This window comes from Orcinus orca, chromosome 7 (genome assembly GCF_937001465.1).
Source record: "Orcinus orca chromosome 7, mOrcOrc1.1, whole genome shotgun sequence".
NCBI classification, from domain to species: Eukaryota; Metazoa; Chordata; class Mammalia; order Artiodactyla; family Delphinidae; genus Orcinus; species Orcinus orca.
Genome location: NC_064565.1, coordinates 81,824,973 through 81,845,096, shown reverse-complemented (window position 1 = coordinate 81,845,096; position 20,124 = coordinate 81,824,973). Strand labels below are relative to the sequence as shown.

The following is a 20,124-nucleotide window of genomic DNA, read 5'->3' as shown; positions in this document are numbered from 1 at the left end:
CAGGGAATTCCCTGACCTGCCTTGACCAAAAGAAGGTATATCCTGCACTGCCCGATGAATTTTGTACCACCAAAGTGTTCTCTCTGATTGTACTTTTGCAGGTTTGTGTTTTGTCAGGTAGAAGTTATTCCTGAGGAACAGGTATTCAGCATCTACATCCCCAAGAGCTGTAGGCATTTTGAGCTACTCCTGTACCACTTGGTCAACAGTTACTGCCCTGGCCCCTCTCAGGGACGTTATACCCCAACCCATCCCCTCAATTCAGCAACTGAAGCAGAGCTTTTGAGAGTCCTGTGTCAGCTCTTCAGCTAGCCTCTGTTCTGATCAGTTGGTACTTAACAATGCTCATTGTCAAGTGTTCTGAACAACTTGGCTTGGGGTACTGATGTAAAGTATTCTAGGATTTGGTGCAGAACAAAAACACTGCTTGTGTTTGCAGGTAGGAGAAGATTCTCGACATGCAGGACCACCAGTTCTTCCCAGGCCATCAAGTACGTTCAATACAGTTAGTAGGCCACAGTACCAGGACATGGTTCCAGTGGGTATGTCATCTCTTTCCCAAAGTCTTTATCTTTCCTTTTCATGTCAGTGTGTACCATGCATTCTCTGCTGATACACTTCCCTATTGTCAGCCTGCTACATTTGCCCTGTACTGAAAAACTGCTGCATTATCCCTAAGAAATCGATTTGAGTCTCAAAACACTTATGTCTTGTAAAATCCTATAGGATGAGAATTTTTTCTACTACTCTACCTTACCTGAGTAGAACTATTATATTAGATTGTTGAAGTTAAGGAAAAATAAGTTCTTAAGGCCGCTGTATTGTGTGGTCATTTTAAATTAGGCATTTGGACAAGCATTTATTTAGTATATATCTTAATGCTTGAGACAGAGTTTAAAAGGTGTGTGAGCCTCACAAAATAAGAAAGCAATGATGGCACATTCTTAAGGGGTTTTGTAGCAAATGCAAGACAGCAGAAGTCTTCAAAATTGTAAAATAAAAATAAATGAATGTAGGCAAATTGGCCTAAAGAACAACTTGAGTTGTTAGTAAAATGATGAGGTTGAAGTAGATCAGTTTTCAAACCTAGAGCCCCTAAGGCAGGTGGAGTGGACAGACTGGCAGGAGGCCAGATGGGCTCCCTGTTCCATCTTAAATTTGAGCAACTCTCCATTTGTCTGGTTTTGCTTTAAAATTTTTACTTTTTTAAGAAAGACTTTACCATGAAATATAATGCAGTGCCCATGTCCTAAAAGGTTCGACAGTCACTGAATAAGAAGAAACCTTGGGTAGAAATTGAACAGTCTATGTTTTATTATGCTGTTACTCATATGATACTAAATGCTGCACATAGAATTTTAAAGTACTATAAAATTGTTTAAAAAGTTATCTAGTCTCTGATCTTAGATAGAATGTAAAAACTGCTGACAAAACCTCAATTATAAAAATGTTTTTATTATATGTGGTTAAATGTGCAGTTAGGGACACTTTGAGTTTGACAATGGGATTCCATGTTAGCAGATAGTATTTTTTTTTATTTTATTTACATTTTACTAAAATTAGCATGATGCAGCTAAAATTTGAACTGGCAAATGTCGGGAGAATTATACTTCTTTTGAGTGATATTTTGTTAAAGTAAGGCATGTTTCTTGATCATATTTATGAGCACAAGAGTATTGACTGAACTAGGATCTCTGATGTTTGAGAATTCAGACACTCAGTTCTGTAATTTAAATATATCTGTATTTCTGATTATAAATAAATGGAATCAAGATGAATTATCTTAAGTAAGCAAATTACTTTCTTGACAAAAGAGTATTAACAGAGCCTTTAGTAAACGTTAATTAAATTTAAAATTTCTGTAAACATTAGCCAGCCTTGACTAAGATATAGATTTTCCTTTTAAAATATTATGTACATAATTGATGATGCTGGTCGTATTGTAGCTGTTGGTGTAGTTGGTTTGGTAAAGAGCTACCCTGTGGCTTAATGGCATTTATTTCCACGTAGAATTTGGGAATGGTTTGCCTCTGCATATTGGTAGTTGCTGCTGGCAACTACGGTATTTTAGCAACTCTTACTCTACCTCTTCACCTCTGTAGGTGGCTGACATTTAATCAGAAGATGGTTTTCCATTTTTAACAATTGCTTATAAGGTTGATTTTAGTAAGCAGTAGCGTAAAACAATCAGTATCTAGAATCTTGTTGGTGATCTCATCTTGCAATTTGATAATAAATATGGCTCATCAGATGAGTTTAATGAGTGCTTAAGTCAGTCATACCTAACAGATCTAAGTCCAATACTCATATAACAGGATAGACACAAATTGGAATTTAAGCATCTATAGTGGCTCTAAACTATGACTTTGAATACAAGGAACATTAACCAGAAAAACAAAACTTAAAAAGTCTGGATTTATGTGCATAAAATAACAGATTTTAAAATATTGTTACATATGTATGTTTTTTCAGCTTACAATGACAAGATTGTTGCATTTCTGCGCCAGCCCAACATCTTTGAAATTCTACAGGAGCGTCAACCTGATCTTACCAGGAATCACTCACTCAGGTAACCATAATATTGGTATTTAATTCAGGTTGCATAAGCCCCAACCATTAAATCTTCAGTAACACTGATAATTGTCTTGGAAATTCACTCTTGCTTTGTGGCATTCTGAACAAAGGCATCTTGTACACAGATACCTCGTTATTAATATCAGGTCAATGTAGTCCTGGCTTTTCTCTGTTAAGTATGAGGACTGAACGAAACTGACTAAAGAACCTGGAACCAACTTTAAAGAAGAAATATGAAAATTTCACAGCCAAGAATGCATCCTAGATGTGCAGATTATAACAAAAATAATAAGACACTGCCTATTAGAATGTAACTTGAGTAAACAAAAGTAACATAGAGTTTATTGAATTGAGATTTATAAAATCCTAGACTTGGTATTCACAATTTTCCATAATAAAAACACAGTGGAACCCAAGGAAGAAATCTGATCCTCTCCAGAGCCTAGCATTCCCCTGCAGGAACCCTTTCTTCTAAACAACTCTTCAGTGCATCACACTTTAAGCCCAGTTTTCCTTTCCTGAATACATGCTGTTCCTTTTCCTTGGCAACTCTTCTCTTCTTCTATGTTTGGCAAGATTTTTCTTTTTAAATTCAATGTAAGATGCCCCTCCTTGAAGCCTTTCGGCCCCACTGTGGACTCTCAGGCTCATGATCTAGTGTAGTATTTCTCAACTTTGGTGTGCTAGGCATCAGAGAGGTGGAGATGGAAAGACGTGGGAGTTTCTGCTGAAAATCCTGCATAACTCAAAGCCCATTTGGTCACATGCCACGTTAACTGACAGGAATATGTTTGCCCAATGGTGCCATCCTGCCCCATGGCAGTGATTCTCAAATATTGCTCCACTAAGTTGCATCAGGCTGTTTTTATCAGCATTACTGGGGAGTTTTATAAGGTACAGAATGCCAGGTCTTGCTTCCCCCAACTCCTCTCCCTTCTCTGAATTTATACCCTCTGTCCTCCCATGCCCTGCCCAGAAATTTAATTCAGGAGGTCTGGGGTAGAGCGCAAGCATTTAATTTCTTAAAACCTCACTGTAGCTGGTTCGGGGTCTCTTCCCTCCGCCGTCACTGAACTGCCCCGGAGACCGAGGGGAGGGCGGCCTCACTGAGACTGCCGGCTCTGGAGGGGCCCCACCAGCCGAAGCCGCGACAGTCCTTGGGACTGCGGGCCAGTTGTTTCAACAAGTAACTTAAAAACAAAATGGAAAAACAAGGAGGTTTGTGCCTGAGATCATGTTGATGTGAAGCCAGGGATGGCCACGTTGTGCCAGTGAGTACAACTTGGAGGAGCTTCAAGATGGCGGAAGAGTAAGAGGCGGAGATCACCTTCCTCCCCAAAGATACACCAGAAATACATCTACACGTGGAACAACTCCTACAGAACACCTACTGAACGCTGGCAGAAGACCTCAGACCTCCCAAAAGGCAAGAAACTCCCCACGTACCTGGGTAGGGCAAAAGAAAAACAGAAAAAACAGAGACAAAAGAATAGGGACGGCACCTGCACTAGTGGGAGGGAGCTGTGAAGGAGGAAAGGTTTCCACACACTAGGAAGGCCCTTCACGGGCGGAGACTGCGGGTGGCGGAAGGGGGAAGCTTCACAGCCACGGAGGAGAGCGCAGCAACAGGGGTGCAGAGGTCAAAGCGGAGAGATTCCCGCACAGAGGATCAGTGGTCGGCACTCACCAGCCCGAGAGGCTTGTCTGCTCACCTGCCGGGGCCGATGGGGGCTGGGAGCTGAGTCTCGGACTTTGGTCGGAGTACTGGGAGAGGACTGGGGTTGGCAGCGTGAACACAGCCTGCAGGGAGTTATTGCGCCATGGCTAGCCGGGAGGGAGTCCGGGAAAAAGTCTGGACCTGCATAAGAGGCAAGAGACTTTTTCTTGCCTCTTTGTTTCCTTGTGCGTGAGGAGAGGGGATTCAGAGCGCTGCTTGAAGGAGCTCCAGAGACTGGCGCGAGCCGCGGCTAACAGAGCGGACCCCAGAAACGGGCATGAGATGCTAAGGCCGCTGCTGCTGCCACCAAAAAGCCTGTGTGCAAGCACAGGTCACTATCCACACTTCCCCTACCAGGAGCCTGTGCAACCCGCCACTGCCAGGGTCCCGTGATCCAGGGACAACTTCCCCGGGAAAACGCACGGTGCGCCTCAGGCTGGTGCAACGTCACGGCGGCCTCTGCCGCCGCAGGCTCGCCCCGCACTCCGTACCCCTCTCTCCCCCCGGCCTGAGTGAGCCAGAGCCCCCGAATCAGCTGCTCCTTTAACCCCGTCCTGTCTGAGCGAAGAACAGATGCCCTCTGGTGACCTACACGCAGAGGCGGGGCCAAATCCAAAGCTGAAGCCCAGGAGCTGAGTGAACAAAGAAGAGAAAGGGAAATCTCTCCCAGGAACCTCAGGAGCCACGGATTAAATCTCCACAATTAACGTGATGAACCCTGCATCTGTGGAATACCTGAATAGAAAAGGAATCATCCCAAATTGAGGAGGTGGAATTTGGGAGCAACGTTATATTTTTTTTTTTCCCTTTTTCTCTCTTTGTGAGTGTGTATGTGTATGCTTCTGTGTGTGACTTTGTCTGTATAGCTTTGCTTTTACCATTTGTCCTAGGGTTCTTTTATTATTATTACTGAAAAAAAATTTTTTTCTTAGTAATTATTTTTTATTTTACTAACTATATTTTATTTTATTTTACTTTATTTTATTTTTATTGTATTTATTTATTTTTTTTTGGCGGTACGCAGGCCTCTCACTGTTGTGGCCTCTCCTGTTGCAGAGCACAGGCTCCGGACGCACAGACTCAGCGGCCATGGCTCATGGGCGCAGCCGCTCCGCGGCATGTGGGACCTTCCCGGACCGGGGCACGAACCCGTGTCCCCTGCATCGGCAGGTGGACTCTCAACCACTGCGCCACCAGGGAAGCCCTATTTTATTTTATTTTATTTTATCTTCTTCCTTCCTTCTTTCTTTTTTTTCTCCCTTTTATTCTGAGCCGTGTGGAGGATAGGCTCTTGGTGCTCCAGCCAGGCATCAACTGTGCCACTGAGGTAGGAGAGCCAAGTTCAGGACACTGGTCCAGAAGAGACCTCCCAGCTCCACGTAATATCAAACGGCAAAAGTCTCCCAGAGATCTCCATCTCAACACCAGCACCCAGCTTCACTCAAGGACCAGCAAGCTACAGTGATGGACATCCTATGCCAAACAACTAGCAAGACAGAAACACAACCCCATCCATTAGCACAGAGGCTGCCTAAAATCATAATAAGGCCACAGACACCACAAAACACACCACCAGACATGGACCTGCCCACCAGAAAGACAAGATCCAGCCTCATCCACCACAACACAGGCACTAGTCCCTTCCACCAGGAAGCCTACGTAACCCACTGAACCAACCTTAGCCACTGGGGACAGACACCAAAAACAACGGAAACTATGAACCTGTAGCCTGCGAAAACACAGTAAGTTAAGCAAAATGAGAAGACAGAAAAACATAGCAGATGAAGGAGCAAGGCAAAAACCCACCAGACCTAACAAATGAAGAGGAAATAGGCAGCCTACCTGAAAAAGAATTCAGAATAATGATAGTAAAGATGATCCAAAATCTTTGAAATAGAATGGAGAAAATCACAAGAAATGTTTAACAAGGATCTAGAAGAACTAAAGAGCAAACAAACAATAATAAACAACAAAATAAATGAAAATTTCTCTAGAAGGAATCAATAGCAGAATAACTGAGGCAGAAGAACGGATAAGTGACCTGAAAGATAAAATAGTGGAAGTAATGACTGCAGAGCAGAATAAAGAAAAAAGAATGAAAAGAATTGAGGACAGTCTCAGCGACCTCTGGGACAACATTAAAGGCACCAACATTCGAGTTATAAGGGTCCCAGCAGAAGAAGAGAAAAAAAAGGGACTGAGAAAATATTTGAAGAGATTATAGTTGAAAACTTCCATAACATGGGAAAGGAAATAGTCAAGTCCAGGAAGTGCAGAGAGTCCCATACAGGATAAATCCAAGGAGAAACATGTCAAGACACATATTAATGAAAGTATCAAAAATTAAATACAAAGAAAATATTTTTAAGGCAGCAAGGGAAAAGCAACAAATAACATACAAGGGAATCCCCATAAGGTTAACAGCTGATCTTTCAGCAGAAACTCTGCAAGCCAGAAGGGTGTGGCAGGACATATTTAAAGTGATGAAAGGGTAAAACCTACAACCAAGGTTGCTCTACCCAGCAAGGATCTCATTCAGATTTACAGACAAGCAAAAGCTAAGAGAATTCAACGCCACCAAACCAGCTTTACAACAAATGCTAAAGGAACTTCTCTAGGCAGGAAACACAAGAGAAGGAAAAGACCTACAATAATAAACCCAAAACAATTAAGAAAATGGTAATAGGGACATACATATAGATAATTACCTTAAATGTAAATGGATTAAATGCTCCAACCAAAAGACATAAACTGGCTGAATGGATACAAAAACAAGATCCATATATATGCTGTCTACAAGAGATCCACTTCAGACCTAGGGACACATACAGACTGAAAGTGAGGGGATGGAAAATGATATTCCACGCATATGGAAATCAAAAGAAAGCTGGAGTAGCAAGTATCACATCAGACAAACTAGACTTTAAAACAAAGACTATTACAAGAGACAAAGAAGGACACTACATAATGATCAAGGGATCAAACCAAGAAGAAGATTTAACACTTGTAAATATTTATGCACCCAACATAGGAGCCCCTCAATACATAAGGCAAATACTAACAGCCATAAAAGGGGAAATCGACAGGAACACATTCATAGTAGGGGACTTTAACACCCCACTTTCACCAATGGACAGATCATCCAAAATGAAAATAAATAAGGAAACACAAGCTTTAAATGATACATTAAACAAGATGGACTTAATTCATATTTATAGGACATTCCATCCCAAAACAACAGAATACACATTCTTCTCAGGTGCTCATGGAACATTCTCCAGTATAGATCATATCTTGGGTCACAATTCAAGCCTTTGTAAATTTAAGAAATTTGAAATCGAATCAAGTATCTCTTCCGACCACAAAGCTGTGAGACTAGATATGAATTACAGGAAAAAAAACCTGTAAGAAATACAAACATATGGAAGCTAAACAACACACTACTTAATGACCAAGAGATCACTGAAGAAATCAAAGAGGAAATCAAAAAATACCTAGAAACAAATGACAATGAAAACACGACGACCCAAAACCTATGGGATGCAGCAAAAGCAGTTCTAAGAGGGAAGTCTATAGCTATACAAGCCTGCATTAAGAAACAAGAAACATCTCAAATAAACAACCTAACGTAACACATAAAGCAATTAGAGAAAGAAGAACAAAAAACCCCCAAAGTTAGCAGAAGGAAAGAAATCATAAAGATCAGATCAGAAATAAATGAAAAAGAAATGAAGGAAACGATAGCAAAGATCAATAAACCTAAAAGCTGGCGCTTTGAGAAGATAAACAAAACTGATAAACCATTAGCCAGACTTACCAAGAAAAAAAGGGAGAAGACTCAAATCAATAGAATTAGAAAGGAAAAAGGAGAAGTAACAACCGACACTGCAGAAATACAAAGGATCATGAGAGATTACTACAAGCAACTATATGCCAATAAAATGGGCAACCTGGAAGAAATGGACAAATTCTTAGAAATGCACAACCTTCCGAGACTGAACCAGGAAGAAATAGAAAATATGAACAGACCAATCACAAGCACTGAAATTGAAACTGTGATTAAAAATCTTCGAACAAACAAAAGCCCAGGACCAGATGGCTTCACAGGTGAATTCTATCAAACATTTAGAGAAGAGCTAACATCTATCATTCTCAAATTCTTCCAAAATATAGCAGAGGGAGGAACACTCCCAAACTCATTCTACGAGGCCAACATCACTCTGATACCAAAACCAAACAAAGATGTCACAAAGAAAGAAAACAACAGGCCAATATCACTGATTAACATAGGTGCAAAAATCCTCAACAAAATACTAGCAAACAGAATCCAGCAGCACATTAAAAGGATCATAAATTATGATCAAGTGGGGTTTATCCCAGGAATGCAAGGATTCTTCAGTATATGCAAATCAATCAACGTGATACACCATATTAACAAATTGAAGGAGAAAAACCATACGATCATCTCAATAGATGCAGAAAAAGCTTTCGACAAAATTCAACACCCGTTTATCATAAAAACCCTCCAGAAAGTAGGCATAGAGAGAACTTTCCTCAACATAATAAAGGCCATATATGACAAACCTACAGCCAACATCGTCCTCAATGGTGAAACACTGAAACCATTTCCACTAAGATCAGGAACAAGGCAAGGTTGCCCACTCTCACCACTCTTAGTCAACATAGTTTTGGAAGTTTTAGCCACAGCAGTCAGAGAATAAAAAGAAATAAACGGAATCCAAATTGGAAAAGAAGAAGTAAAGTTGTCACTGTTTACAGATGACATGATACTATACATAGAGAATCCTAAAGATGCTCCCAGAAAACTACTAGAGCTAATCAATGAATTTGGTAAAGTAGCAGGATACAAAATTAACGCACAGAAATCTCTTGCGTTCCTATACAGTAATGATGAAAAATCTGAAAGTGAAATTAAGAAAACACTCCCATTTACTATTGCAACAAAAAGAATACAATATCTAGGAATGAACCTACCTGAGGAGACAAAAGACCTGTATGCAGAAATTTATAAGACACTGATGAAAGAAATTAAAGATGATACAAATAGATGGAGAGATATACCATGTTCTTGTATTGGAGGAATCAACATTGTGAAAATGACTCTACTACCCAAAGCAATCTACAGATTCAATGCAATCCCTATCAAACTACCACTGGCTTTTTCACAGAACTGGAACAAAAAAATTTCACAGTGTGTATGGAAACACAAAAGACCCCAAATAGCCAAAGCAATCTTGAGAAAGAAAAACGGAGCTGGAGGAATCAGGCTCCTTGGCTATACTACAGACTATACTGCAAAGGTACAGTAATCAGGACAGTATGGTACTGACACAAAAACAGAAATATAGATCAATGGAACAGGATAGAAAGCCCAGAGATAAACCCACACACATATGGTCACCTTAGTTTTGATAAATGAGGCAAGAATATACAGTGAAGAAAAGACAGCCTCTTCAATAAGTGATGCTGGAAAACTGGACAGCTACATGTAAAAGATTGAAATTAGAACACTCCCTAACACCATACACAAAAATAAACTCAAAATGGATTAAAGACCTAAATGTAAGGCCAGACACCATCAAACTCTTAGAGGAAAACATAGGCAGAACACTCTATGACATAAATCACAGCAAGATCCTTTTTGACCCACCTCCTAGAGAAATGGAAATAAAAACAAAAAGAAACAAATGGGACCTAATGAAACTTCAAAGCTTTCGCACAGCAAAGGAAACCATAAACAAGATGAAAAGACAACCCTCAGAATGGCAGAAAATATTGCAAATGAAGCAACTGACAAAGGATTAATCTCTAAAACATACTAGCAACTCATGCAGCTCAATATAAAAAAAACAAACAACCCAATCCAAAAATGGGCAGAAGACTTAAATAGACATTTCTCCAAAGAAGATATACAGATTGCCAACAAACACATGAAAGAATGCTCAACATCATTAATCATTAGAGAAATGCAAATCAAAAGTACAATGAGATATCATCTCACACTGGTCAGAATGGCCATCATCAAAAAATCTAGAAACAATAAATGCTGGAGAGGGTGTGGAGAAAAGGGAACCCTCTTGCACTGTTGGTGGGAATGTAAATTGATATAGCCACTATGGAGAACAGTATGGAGGTTCGTCAAAAAACTAAACATAGAACTACCATACGACCCAGGAATCCCACTACTGGACATATACCCTGAGAAAACCATAATTCAAAAAGAGTCATGTACCAAAATATTCATTGCAGCTCTATTTACAATAGCCAGGACATGGAAGCAACCTAAGTGTCCATCAACAGATGAATGGATAAAGAAGATGTGGCACATATATACAACAGAATATTACTCAGCCATAAAAAGGAATGAAACTGAGTTATTTGTAGTGACGTGGATGGACCTAGAGTCTGTCATACAGAGTGAAATAAGTCAGAAGGAGAAAAACAAATACCGTATGCTAACACATATATATGGAATCTAAAAAAAAAAGAACCTAGGGGCAAGACAGGAATAAAGATGCAGACCTACTAGAGAATGGACTTGAGGACATGGGGAGGGGGAAGGGTAAGCTGGGACAAAGTGAGAGAGTGGCATGGACATATATACACTACCAAACGTAAAATAGATAGCTAGTGGGAAGCAGCGGCATAGCACAGGGAGATCAGATCGGTGCTTTGTGACAGCCTGGATGGGTGGGATAGGGAGGGTGGGAGGGAGGGAGATGCAAGAGGGAAGAGATATGGGGATATATGTATATGTATAACTGATTCACTTTGTTATAAAGCAGAAACTGACACAGCATTGTAAAGCAATTATAGTCTAATAAAGATGTTAAAAAAAAAACTCACCGTGTAATTCCAGTGGCCCATCCAGGTGTCATAACCTCTGGTCTAGACACTAATTTGATCATTAATTATGTATCAAGTTGTCCCTCCTATTATTTTGGTTATGTGACTTTTGTGATTTAATTTGAGTTTTCAAGTCCTTATGCTTAATTTTCCAATTAGGTTATAAGCTCCTTGCAAGTAGGGATCTCATCCAACTCCTCATTATTTCTCCTTCCTCACTGCTGAAATATCTAGAATAGCACTTTGCATATATAGTAAATGTAGGTATATGTCGATATGAAATATGAAATGTAGGTATATGTTTATATGAAATATAATTTACCAGTTATCCTTCTTATGATGTTCTTAGTCTCTCATATCTTTAAAATCATCATTACTTTCTAAAGTTTCTACAGGCTAGACGTACACATAATTTCAAGTATGATAGTACAAACATTGCTTATACAGAACTCCTGGTTTCACAGAGTTAACATCTAACTCAGGTTTCAGTGTTTTCCCCAACTTGGTAAGCGTGCTGTTCTCAGTCAGGAAAAATTATAAAAATTATATAAGCTTTAGTTTTGTATATTTGTATATTATAGCATCTACTCAGCAACTCATGGTCCTCTAGAGAGTCTTCTGTAAAAATAACGTTGCAGAAATGAGCCCCTCAGTTTTCTAATGAGAGATCTTAGAGGTTCTGGGCTGAAAAACAAAAGAAACAAACATACAAACAAAATCCCTGCTCTTTCGCAAAGCACAAAATAAGGAGAACTCTATTTTCTCTCTTTGTTACCAACTTCAGCCACAACCCCTCCTCCCCCCACGTCTAGTCAATATCTGTTCCTCTGAAAGAACCGTGCCGCAGCAAAAAGCAAGAAAAAGGGAACTCAAGAAGTTTTCTACTTTTGCTCTGCACCTCCACATTATTATTAATTTAACATATCTTCAGATCTCTCTCATCAGAGAAATAAGATGATATAATCTACCTGAACAAGGCATCTAACATCATTATCCTTTTTTTTTTTGCAGTACTAAGGCCTCTCACTGTCGTGGCCTCTCCCGTTGCGGAGCACAGGCTCCGGACGCGCAGGCTCAGCGGCCATGGCTCACGGGCCCAGCCGCTCTGCAGCATGTGGGATCTTCCCGGACCGGGGCACGAACCCGTGTCCCCTGCATCAGCAGGGGGACTCTTAACCACTGTGCTGCCAGGGAAGCCCTAACATCATTTTTCTTTAATGACTTAAGAGATCCTTAACCAATCCTGAAGAAGAAAAAGCTGCAGGCCCCTTTGGTAGCTTCCAGTTTTATTTTTGTTTTCCTTTCTGCTTTTTAGAGTCTTAAAAGGCTCTAATCTCCTAAAGATTGTTGAAGATATTTACTTTTTAATGACACCCGGGGTCCTCAGTTAAGTACAATCTCACGTGGTAGTCTATTGCTAAGATATTATTTGATAGGTTTTAAAATAAGTTTCCATCTTATTTCAAAACTTATTTATAAATTTCCTTTTACTCTTTCTATAGCTATAGAATTTGACCATAGAAAGCATGAGCGGTCATGACAAGTAGAAAGAAGCAGGAACTTACATCAATGAGATAATGCTGTTCCTCTTGCACAGAGTGTGTGTCACAGTGTGCTTTTAGTCTGAAAAGCTGTTGATAGTTTAGCATTTTGCTTATCATAACAACATAATGGGGAAGTTTGTACATCTAAAGGAACACCCTGTTTCATATAGTTAAAAACTGCATTGTAAGGAGCATTCCCACAAATGAAGGGGCGGGGAACTCGCTGGGGTTCTTCAATCTCATATTTCAGTGATACATTTGATAAGACGTTTATGCATGGAATGGAGCCACTGATTGTGTGTCAAAGCTAACTGTGGACCTATATTCATATCCCGAGCTCTGTGTACACTGTTCATCACCCGTGGTACAGCCACTTAAAGGAAATATCCCTTCTTATTTTCTCCATAACATAATGAGGAAATAAGCATCAGCCCTTGGGAGATTCAAGTAGGTACACCTCTGTGCTGTGTGATTTTCTTGTTTTGCTTGCGATTCCTTGCTATCCAGGGGATAGCAAACAGTTTGTTTAGTTTGTATCCATATACAGCTTTCTCCTCCTTGAGACCCGCCTTGTGTATCTTTTGCTGTAGAATGGCTATGGTTTTTCGTGCATTGGGATGTGGCTTTTGCTTTCAACTGCTGTTTTCAAATCACCACTTCTTCTAACTTCATCTATCAAGCAAATGTGCATGCTACCAAGTTGTCCTCTTTTTTTTTTTTTTTAACCTCAGAAGAGGTTTGCTCAGAAAACTCAACATCCAGAAGTCAGTACCACCTCCATCAAATGGATCGAGTTCCATTGGATTAGTATATCCTACTCTTGGTTCTCAGTGAAAGACAGTAATCCTACTAAAAAGCTTTATAACATTAAAATAAAATGCTCTAATATTTTATCCAAAGACAAATGTATTCATTTAAAAAACTGTATTCATTTAAAAAACAACCTTTTAAGCATATTTTACAGATGAATGTAATGTATACAAATTGAATAAACTTTTTGGTGTACAACATTGTATTATGAACAAGGAGCTAAGTACCATGAAACTGAATTGAGTTAAGAATTCCCCTTTTGTGTGACTATTGGAATCAACCAGTAAATCTACTCCCTACTAGTCCAGCTTTCCTCACACATCAGTGATAATTATTTTGGGCTCTAGGTCAATTCCTCCTTGAGTGCTTCCTAAAAAAATTTCCTTCCCATGAGGATGTGATCTATGATACCTTTTTTTCCTCTTCTGGACAAATTGGGCCATTTCCTATTTTATGTCACTGGTAAATCAATAACTTGGAAGTCAAGAAATTCTGAGCTACAAAAGGTAAATGAGGGGCTTCCCTGGTGGCGCAGTGGTTGAGAGTCCGCCTGCCGATGCAAGGGACACGGGTTCGTGCCCCGGTCTGGGAAGATCCCACATGCCGTGGAGCCGCTAGGCCCGTGAGCCATGGCCGTTGAGCCTGCGTGTCCGGAGCCTGTGCTCCGCAACGGGAGAGGCCACAACAGTGACAGGTCAGAGTACCGCAAAAAAAAAAAAAAAAAAAAAAAAGGTAAATGAATACGTCTCTCAGGGTTCACCAGAATAGAAGCAAACGCAGACTCTGACCTTTTATTTCTTCCCATAATCCCATTTTAAGAGCCCTAGAATTTTGTTATTGCTAAAATTATACTCTTAATTTTGTTTTCATTTTAAAAATAGTGCATCCATTGTGAAATTAGCAAGCAATACAGAATTTTATGAAATAAAAAGTTAAAGTTCCCAAAAGCTGGCTTTCATAAAACAAATTCCAGTGTTCAAAATTTCTAACTTATTTCTTGTCCAGTTTTCTAACAGATGAGTTTTTCTGCATTTACTATTGGGCTGGAAATATTAATCTCAGTTAACATCTGATCTACTTGGTCAAAATAGCATAAATTTCCCTTTGCCAATCTTTATGCATTTTCCTGTTATGACCTGCCTAGCTCTGTCTCATCGTCGTCTCCTAATTTGTTTACTGGTCTCTCAGATGTCTGGAACCGACATGACAAACTTTCCTATTTATGTAACAGGAAAACTGCATTGAAACTATTATTTTCCTATGAAAAGTTTGCATAAGCATAATTCCTGAATTTTTTTAAACACCTGATTAAAATAATTTATTGACACCACATAGTGTTATTTGGAGAGTTCTGGTCTGTCTCCCAACTGGGAGACCAGCATTAATAATGACACTTAGAAAGTAGTAGAATATAGATCTTAAGAGTTCAGGTTTGGGGTCAAACAGACCTGGTTTGAATTCTGGCTCTGCAGTTTACTCACCAGACTTTGAATGAGGCATTTAACCCCTCCAACTCTTAGTTTCCCCATCTGTAAAATGGTGATAGGAATTTCTAACTTGCAGTGTCCTTTTGAAGATTAAATGTGATAATGTATTTACAGCCCCTGGTACAACGTAAGCAATAGAAAGCATACAACAAATTTAAAGTAATATTGTATTAGTAATCTGTCCTTCACTTCTTTATTGTATTACAAGGACTCAGTTTAAAGTGATTTACCCCTAATTGTACTGATTCTCAATACCATTATCCCTAAGACCGATCATATGCATAAATGGCATCGTGTGATTCTGTGGACATAGTTAAAATACAGAAAGGGTACCTTGAGTTCCATAATTAACTTCTGTGTAGGAAGGTTTTCTAGTGTTGTGCTTATACTGTGTCCTATAGGAAGCTTTGTTCTAAAATTGTTTACATGTATGTGATGAAACCAGCCTTCACTGCTCCATGCCTGCACAGAGGACTGAGCCTTCTGGCTCAAGGTTCAGTACAAATTACTGAAGGCCAAACATCATGGCAAAGTCATTGACATAACATTTTAGAAGCCATCCAAAGTTGAATTAAAACACCTTCTCAGGCAATAACCTTCTCGTAGATCTAATGAGAGGTTTGAGATATTGCTACCTAGGACAGTAAGGAACACAGATTCTTAGTCCCTGATACCTATTCTACGGCTTCTGCAGGAGGAATAATTGCTGCTGATGTTTTATGTGAATGGATATGCCAAGATGTAGTAGTGTATAGGCTTTTGACATGTACATCCTGTAAATGTGTAGTTTTCACATTTTCCATGCGTGGAATCTTGTAACGATTAATTTTTAAATAACTATACAATCACTTAAGATAAAAGAGGCCCAAAAGAAAAACCCTCATAGCCAAGATTAGTTTAGATTCTCTTTAAGTATTACACCCAGGTATTTGTTAAACCACTTTCCCATAAATAAAGTTACTTCATATAACTTTTCAAGATTTCCCAAATTATGAATATGTTCATCCACTGGATATTTATTCTGAAGCCTTGTATTTTCTGGCTAACAAATGATTCAATCAGGGTTTTCAAACCATTTTCTTACATGAAGAATAACCATGTTTTAGGTATGTCTGTTCCACTATTGATTTTTGCTATATTCTGTTGCATTTATCAAGAAAAGAGTTCAGCAAAATGTCATCCTTCTTCAGTAGCTCATCAGATGTGGACTCTGTGTGGACCAAAGAAAAATATCAGTATGGATTCCAGCCTCAATGCTTTTCCCAAACTCAAGAGAATAATAAAGTCATGCAGAATGCATTACCATTTGTGATAGCACAAAATGGTTTTCAATGAAGTATGATTTTTACATTTATATTTAAATTTCTAAGTTATTAGTAAATCAGAAGCATTTCTTACAAAGCAAACAAAATACACATCCCCTCTATGTTAATAATGTAATTTTTTTTTTCTTTTTGGTCTTTTGCAGTGGGTTTAAATAGTTATGGAAACTGTCTTCAGAAAAATTTACTTGGCTAAAGTTAAAATCTCCTTATTTCATGCACATTGCCCTACATACAAATGGGTACATCCCATTGAATAAGTCCTTACTCTCTGTTCCTTGAGGGCACATTTTACAGAAAACATTCTTGCAGCCCCATCAGGGTGCCATTATACCAAAAATCAGGTATCTTATGTGTCTGAATTTTATAGCTTACAATAGAAATGGCATAATATTACCATCTGTGCTTAAAATGTTTAAAAACATCTCGTATTTTTCTACCATATGTTTTCTTACACACTTTATTCCAAGTCAAGTACAAGCTACATGAAGTCAAGATATGTAACTTACTCATCTTTTTAATCCTCATGGGACCTCACATCTTATATTGAATAAAGTGAGTGTTTGAGAAATATTTGGTAAATTAATCAATTTCATAGCAATATATTTGGGACTTAATGATAGCACCTAAAACTATTTATCCCAAAGGGCAAGTAACTACATTTCCAGTACACAAAATCATATCTATAAAGAATCCATCTTTTAAATACAACAACTTATATATCTTTGTATATTCCAGTATGTTATTTTAGATCTCAGGAAATGTTAGCATAACAATGATTTATTTTGAAAACTTGGCTAAAATTCTCTAGCACATAGCATTATTTTGAGTATTGAGATGAAATTCTGAATAATGTTCTCAACTTTTTAAATTACATTGGGATTTTGATGGGGATTTTTTAAAAAATTTTAAATTACTTTGGATATGATTAGAATATTTAGTTTTCCATTTTTTATTCTACAACTACAGTTTTTTTCATGTGTTCAACCCCTTCATCTCCTACAATAAAATGTTCTTATTTATTTATTTAAGAACTGAATGTTTCTTGTCTAGGTTTTCCCAAAGTATTTTATGTTTTTGTTTCGGTTGTGGGTGGACTTTTTGTTTTTAGTTTTCTAAATAATAACTGCCAAATCTAGAAAACTACTAGTTTTTGTAGTACTATTTTCCAAAAATTGGTGCCTGAAGTTCTTTTTTCCCTTACCTTGTCATTTTATATCACTGTTGAAAAAATACTGCCTTATCCTTGTCTACCCCTTTACACGCTCTTTAACTGACTTATCCGTTCTAATGTCTTATATTATAACCAATTGGGGTCTTTTGTTTATATATATATATTGATTTTAAAATAAAATATATTCATATATAACATAGTTTCAATTCCTGGATATATTTTCAGTTAAAACATTTGTTATCAAATACATAATAAATTATTATAATTCATAAGAAAATATAAACCACCAGTTATGCATTCTAATATACCCTAGATACTAATTCTTCAGAATAATGATGGGCTTACATTGCAAGCTGTTAGAATGCCTTAGGTAAGGTGTCTTATAACCACATGGGGTTTTTTGTATAATAACTAAATTCCTTTTTTAGAGTCCAAAATGGTTTTGCTTTACATAGAATTTTGCTTTACTGAGAATAATGTTTCCCATTATCCATTGAATTATGAGAACTGTAAACCCTTCATATGTATTATCTCTTTGGTACTCACAGCATTATTTCAGTTTTATGGAGAGGTCAGAGTCTTATCTACTGCATGTCATAGAAGTACTCAATAGATATTTGTGGAATTAACCAAGGTAAATAGCATGGTTAAAATAACTTACCAACAACAGAAACAAAAAAAGGAGTTTATGACTAGACATCTTATTTTGCTCTATTTTCAGTAGATGATTCTGTCCACTGAAAAAGTAATAACTAATTATGAGGCATATCTTATAATATACTCAATATCTTAAAATGGTTGAATGCTACTATATAATAGTTCTGTGCTAAACATTTTATTTGCATTTGTTCATTAAATCCTTTCCACCAACCTATGAGGCAGATAGTATAACTATACTTACTTCAAGATGAGGAAACGAGCAGAGAGAGAGTTAAGTAACTCTCTGAATTCTTAGCGCAAAGTTGATTTATATCCATTTACAACACATATTGCCTCTACATATATGGCGAATTGATGTCACTTCTGTGCGTCCATAAGAATCAAGAGATAATAATGAACCTGTATCTCCAAACCTAACCTGTATAATGGGAAGTAGAAAGAAAAGTTGACCTTTCTACTGCCTGGCTCTTACCCTTCAAGTCAGACCATGCCCTGTGACTGTAATCAGAAATATGAATGATCGGTACTAATTTTACTTTCTTGAAGTTACACCATCAGAGAAGTCATGGGGATTTCTCTAAAATTGCCCTAAGGCAGTTTTTAACAACATATATATTTTTGAAGGTTTACTAAACTGTATCTACAGGAACCATGTGTGTGCAGAGTCTACAATCCAGAGAGTGTTGTGGTTTAGAGGCATTCCTGCTTCTGATTGTTTTTGATCACGTGCCCTACTTTAATTTCACCAAAATGTTGGTTGGTTTCAGTGAGGATATTTTCTGTGGGAATTCCGGTCTTGAGACTATGTTCCTTATCCTCAGATGATCTTCTGCTTGAGTTGATCTTCTAGGGTGATTCTAGGCATTTGAGGAAGTGGTTACCAAGGCCTGAAGGCCATGGGCATCTGAGAGACAGCAATAGCCAGCGACGTTTTCCTGAGGTTGTCACTGTGTCTACTACAGTAGACACTACAGTCTGGCATCTGTATAAATCTCTTAGTTATAACAGCTGTGTTTTCTTATTAAGAGGTTGCCTTTACCTGTCTTTGCGCTTCCTACAGTGGGTTCTGTTTTAGTAAATAATCTAATGTTAGCTTTCTGATTCTCTTTTCTCCACCACAACAAAAAATGCTATAAATATAAGTTTATTCCAAATACTGAGTTGGACACAGGGAAATTTGTTAGGAGCCAAATCTGTTTTGGGGTTAACTGATCATGTGCCTGGTTTGATTTTACTGAGCACTTCTTGTGTGCACAGCATAGTGCTAGGTACTTGGAGGCACAAAGATAAAGGAGGAAGAGCTTTTGCCCTCCAGAATCTCACAATTCAAAAGGAACTGAAGTTATAACTGAGTGGCCGTGTGAGAACATGCGGTGGAGGAAATGCTGGAATGTGCTGTAAAGGGCACAGTGAGAAACATGCCCATGCAGAGACGGTCAAATGATAAAATGTTATTTGAATGTAATCTTAATTCTCATTATAAACCACTAAAATTGAATAGAATTTCTTCATTACGGTGTAGGCAGTAAAGAAAGAAATTAGAGGACTGCCACGGATTCCTTCTAACTCTATAAATTTAGAAAATAAACTTGAATAAATATATTAATGTAACTTTCAAATGTCCCTCTAATCAGAGTCATGTGAATCATCAACAACGTTTCTCAAACTTGTTATGTTTATTTCAGACACTGGGTGGACTCATGGAAATTTTTTAGGAGCCAAATCTGTTATTTTCCATCCTAAAAGGAAAAGAAGCATTGCAGATCTACAATGGTGATTTTAACCACTTTTATTTTAATGAAACTTAAATGTGTGCAAATATAAAATATGCATAAACTTCTTATCCTTACAGCTTTTATAAGCTATAAAACCAAAAGAAATATAAATTACGTAAAAACTAAAAAAATAACATTTGAATTAATGATATCGTGAGAAGGTTTTGTTTTTCAGAAGCCAGATCACCGATGTT

At 38.1% G+C, this 20,124-nt stretch overlaps 1 protein-coding gene across 11 annotated transcripts in view; it reads left to right on the top strand.

Moving 5' to 3' along the window:
• Positions 1 to 20,124, top strand: part of HECW2 (HECT, C2 and WW domain containing E3 ubiquitin protein ligase 2) — a 433,118-nt gene that overhangs the window by 329,181 nt on the left and 83,813 nt on the right. For 10 of the 11 annotated variants that reach the window (XR_007478335.1, XM_049712124.1, XM_049712122.1 and 7 more), the window contains 2 exons: positions 440 to 542; positions 2,473 to 2,569. Coding sequence is in view for 10 of the 11 variants with exons in the window: in XM_049712124.1 (XP_049568081.1) it covers positions 440 to 542; positions 2,473 to 2,569 (200 nt within the window). In the remaining variant the exon portion in view is untranslated. The remainder of the gene's footprint in view (positions 1 to 439; positions 543 to 2,472; positions 2,570 to 20,124) is intronic. The other variant, XM_049712120.1, reaches the window with a different exon arrangement.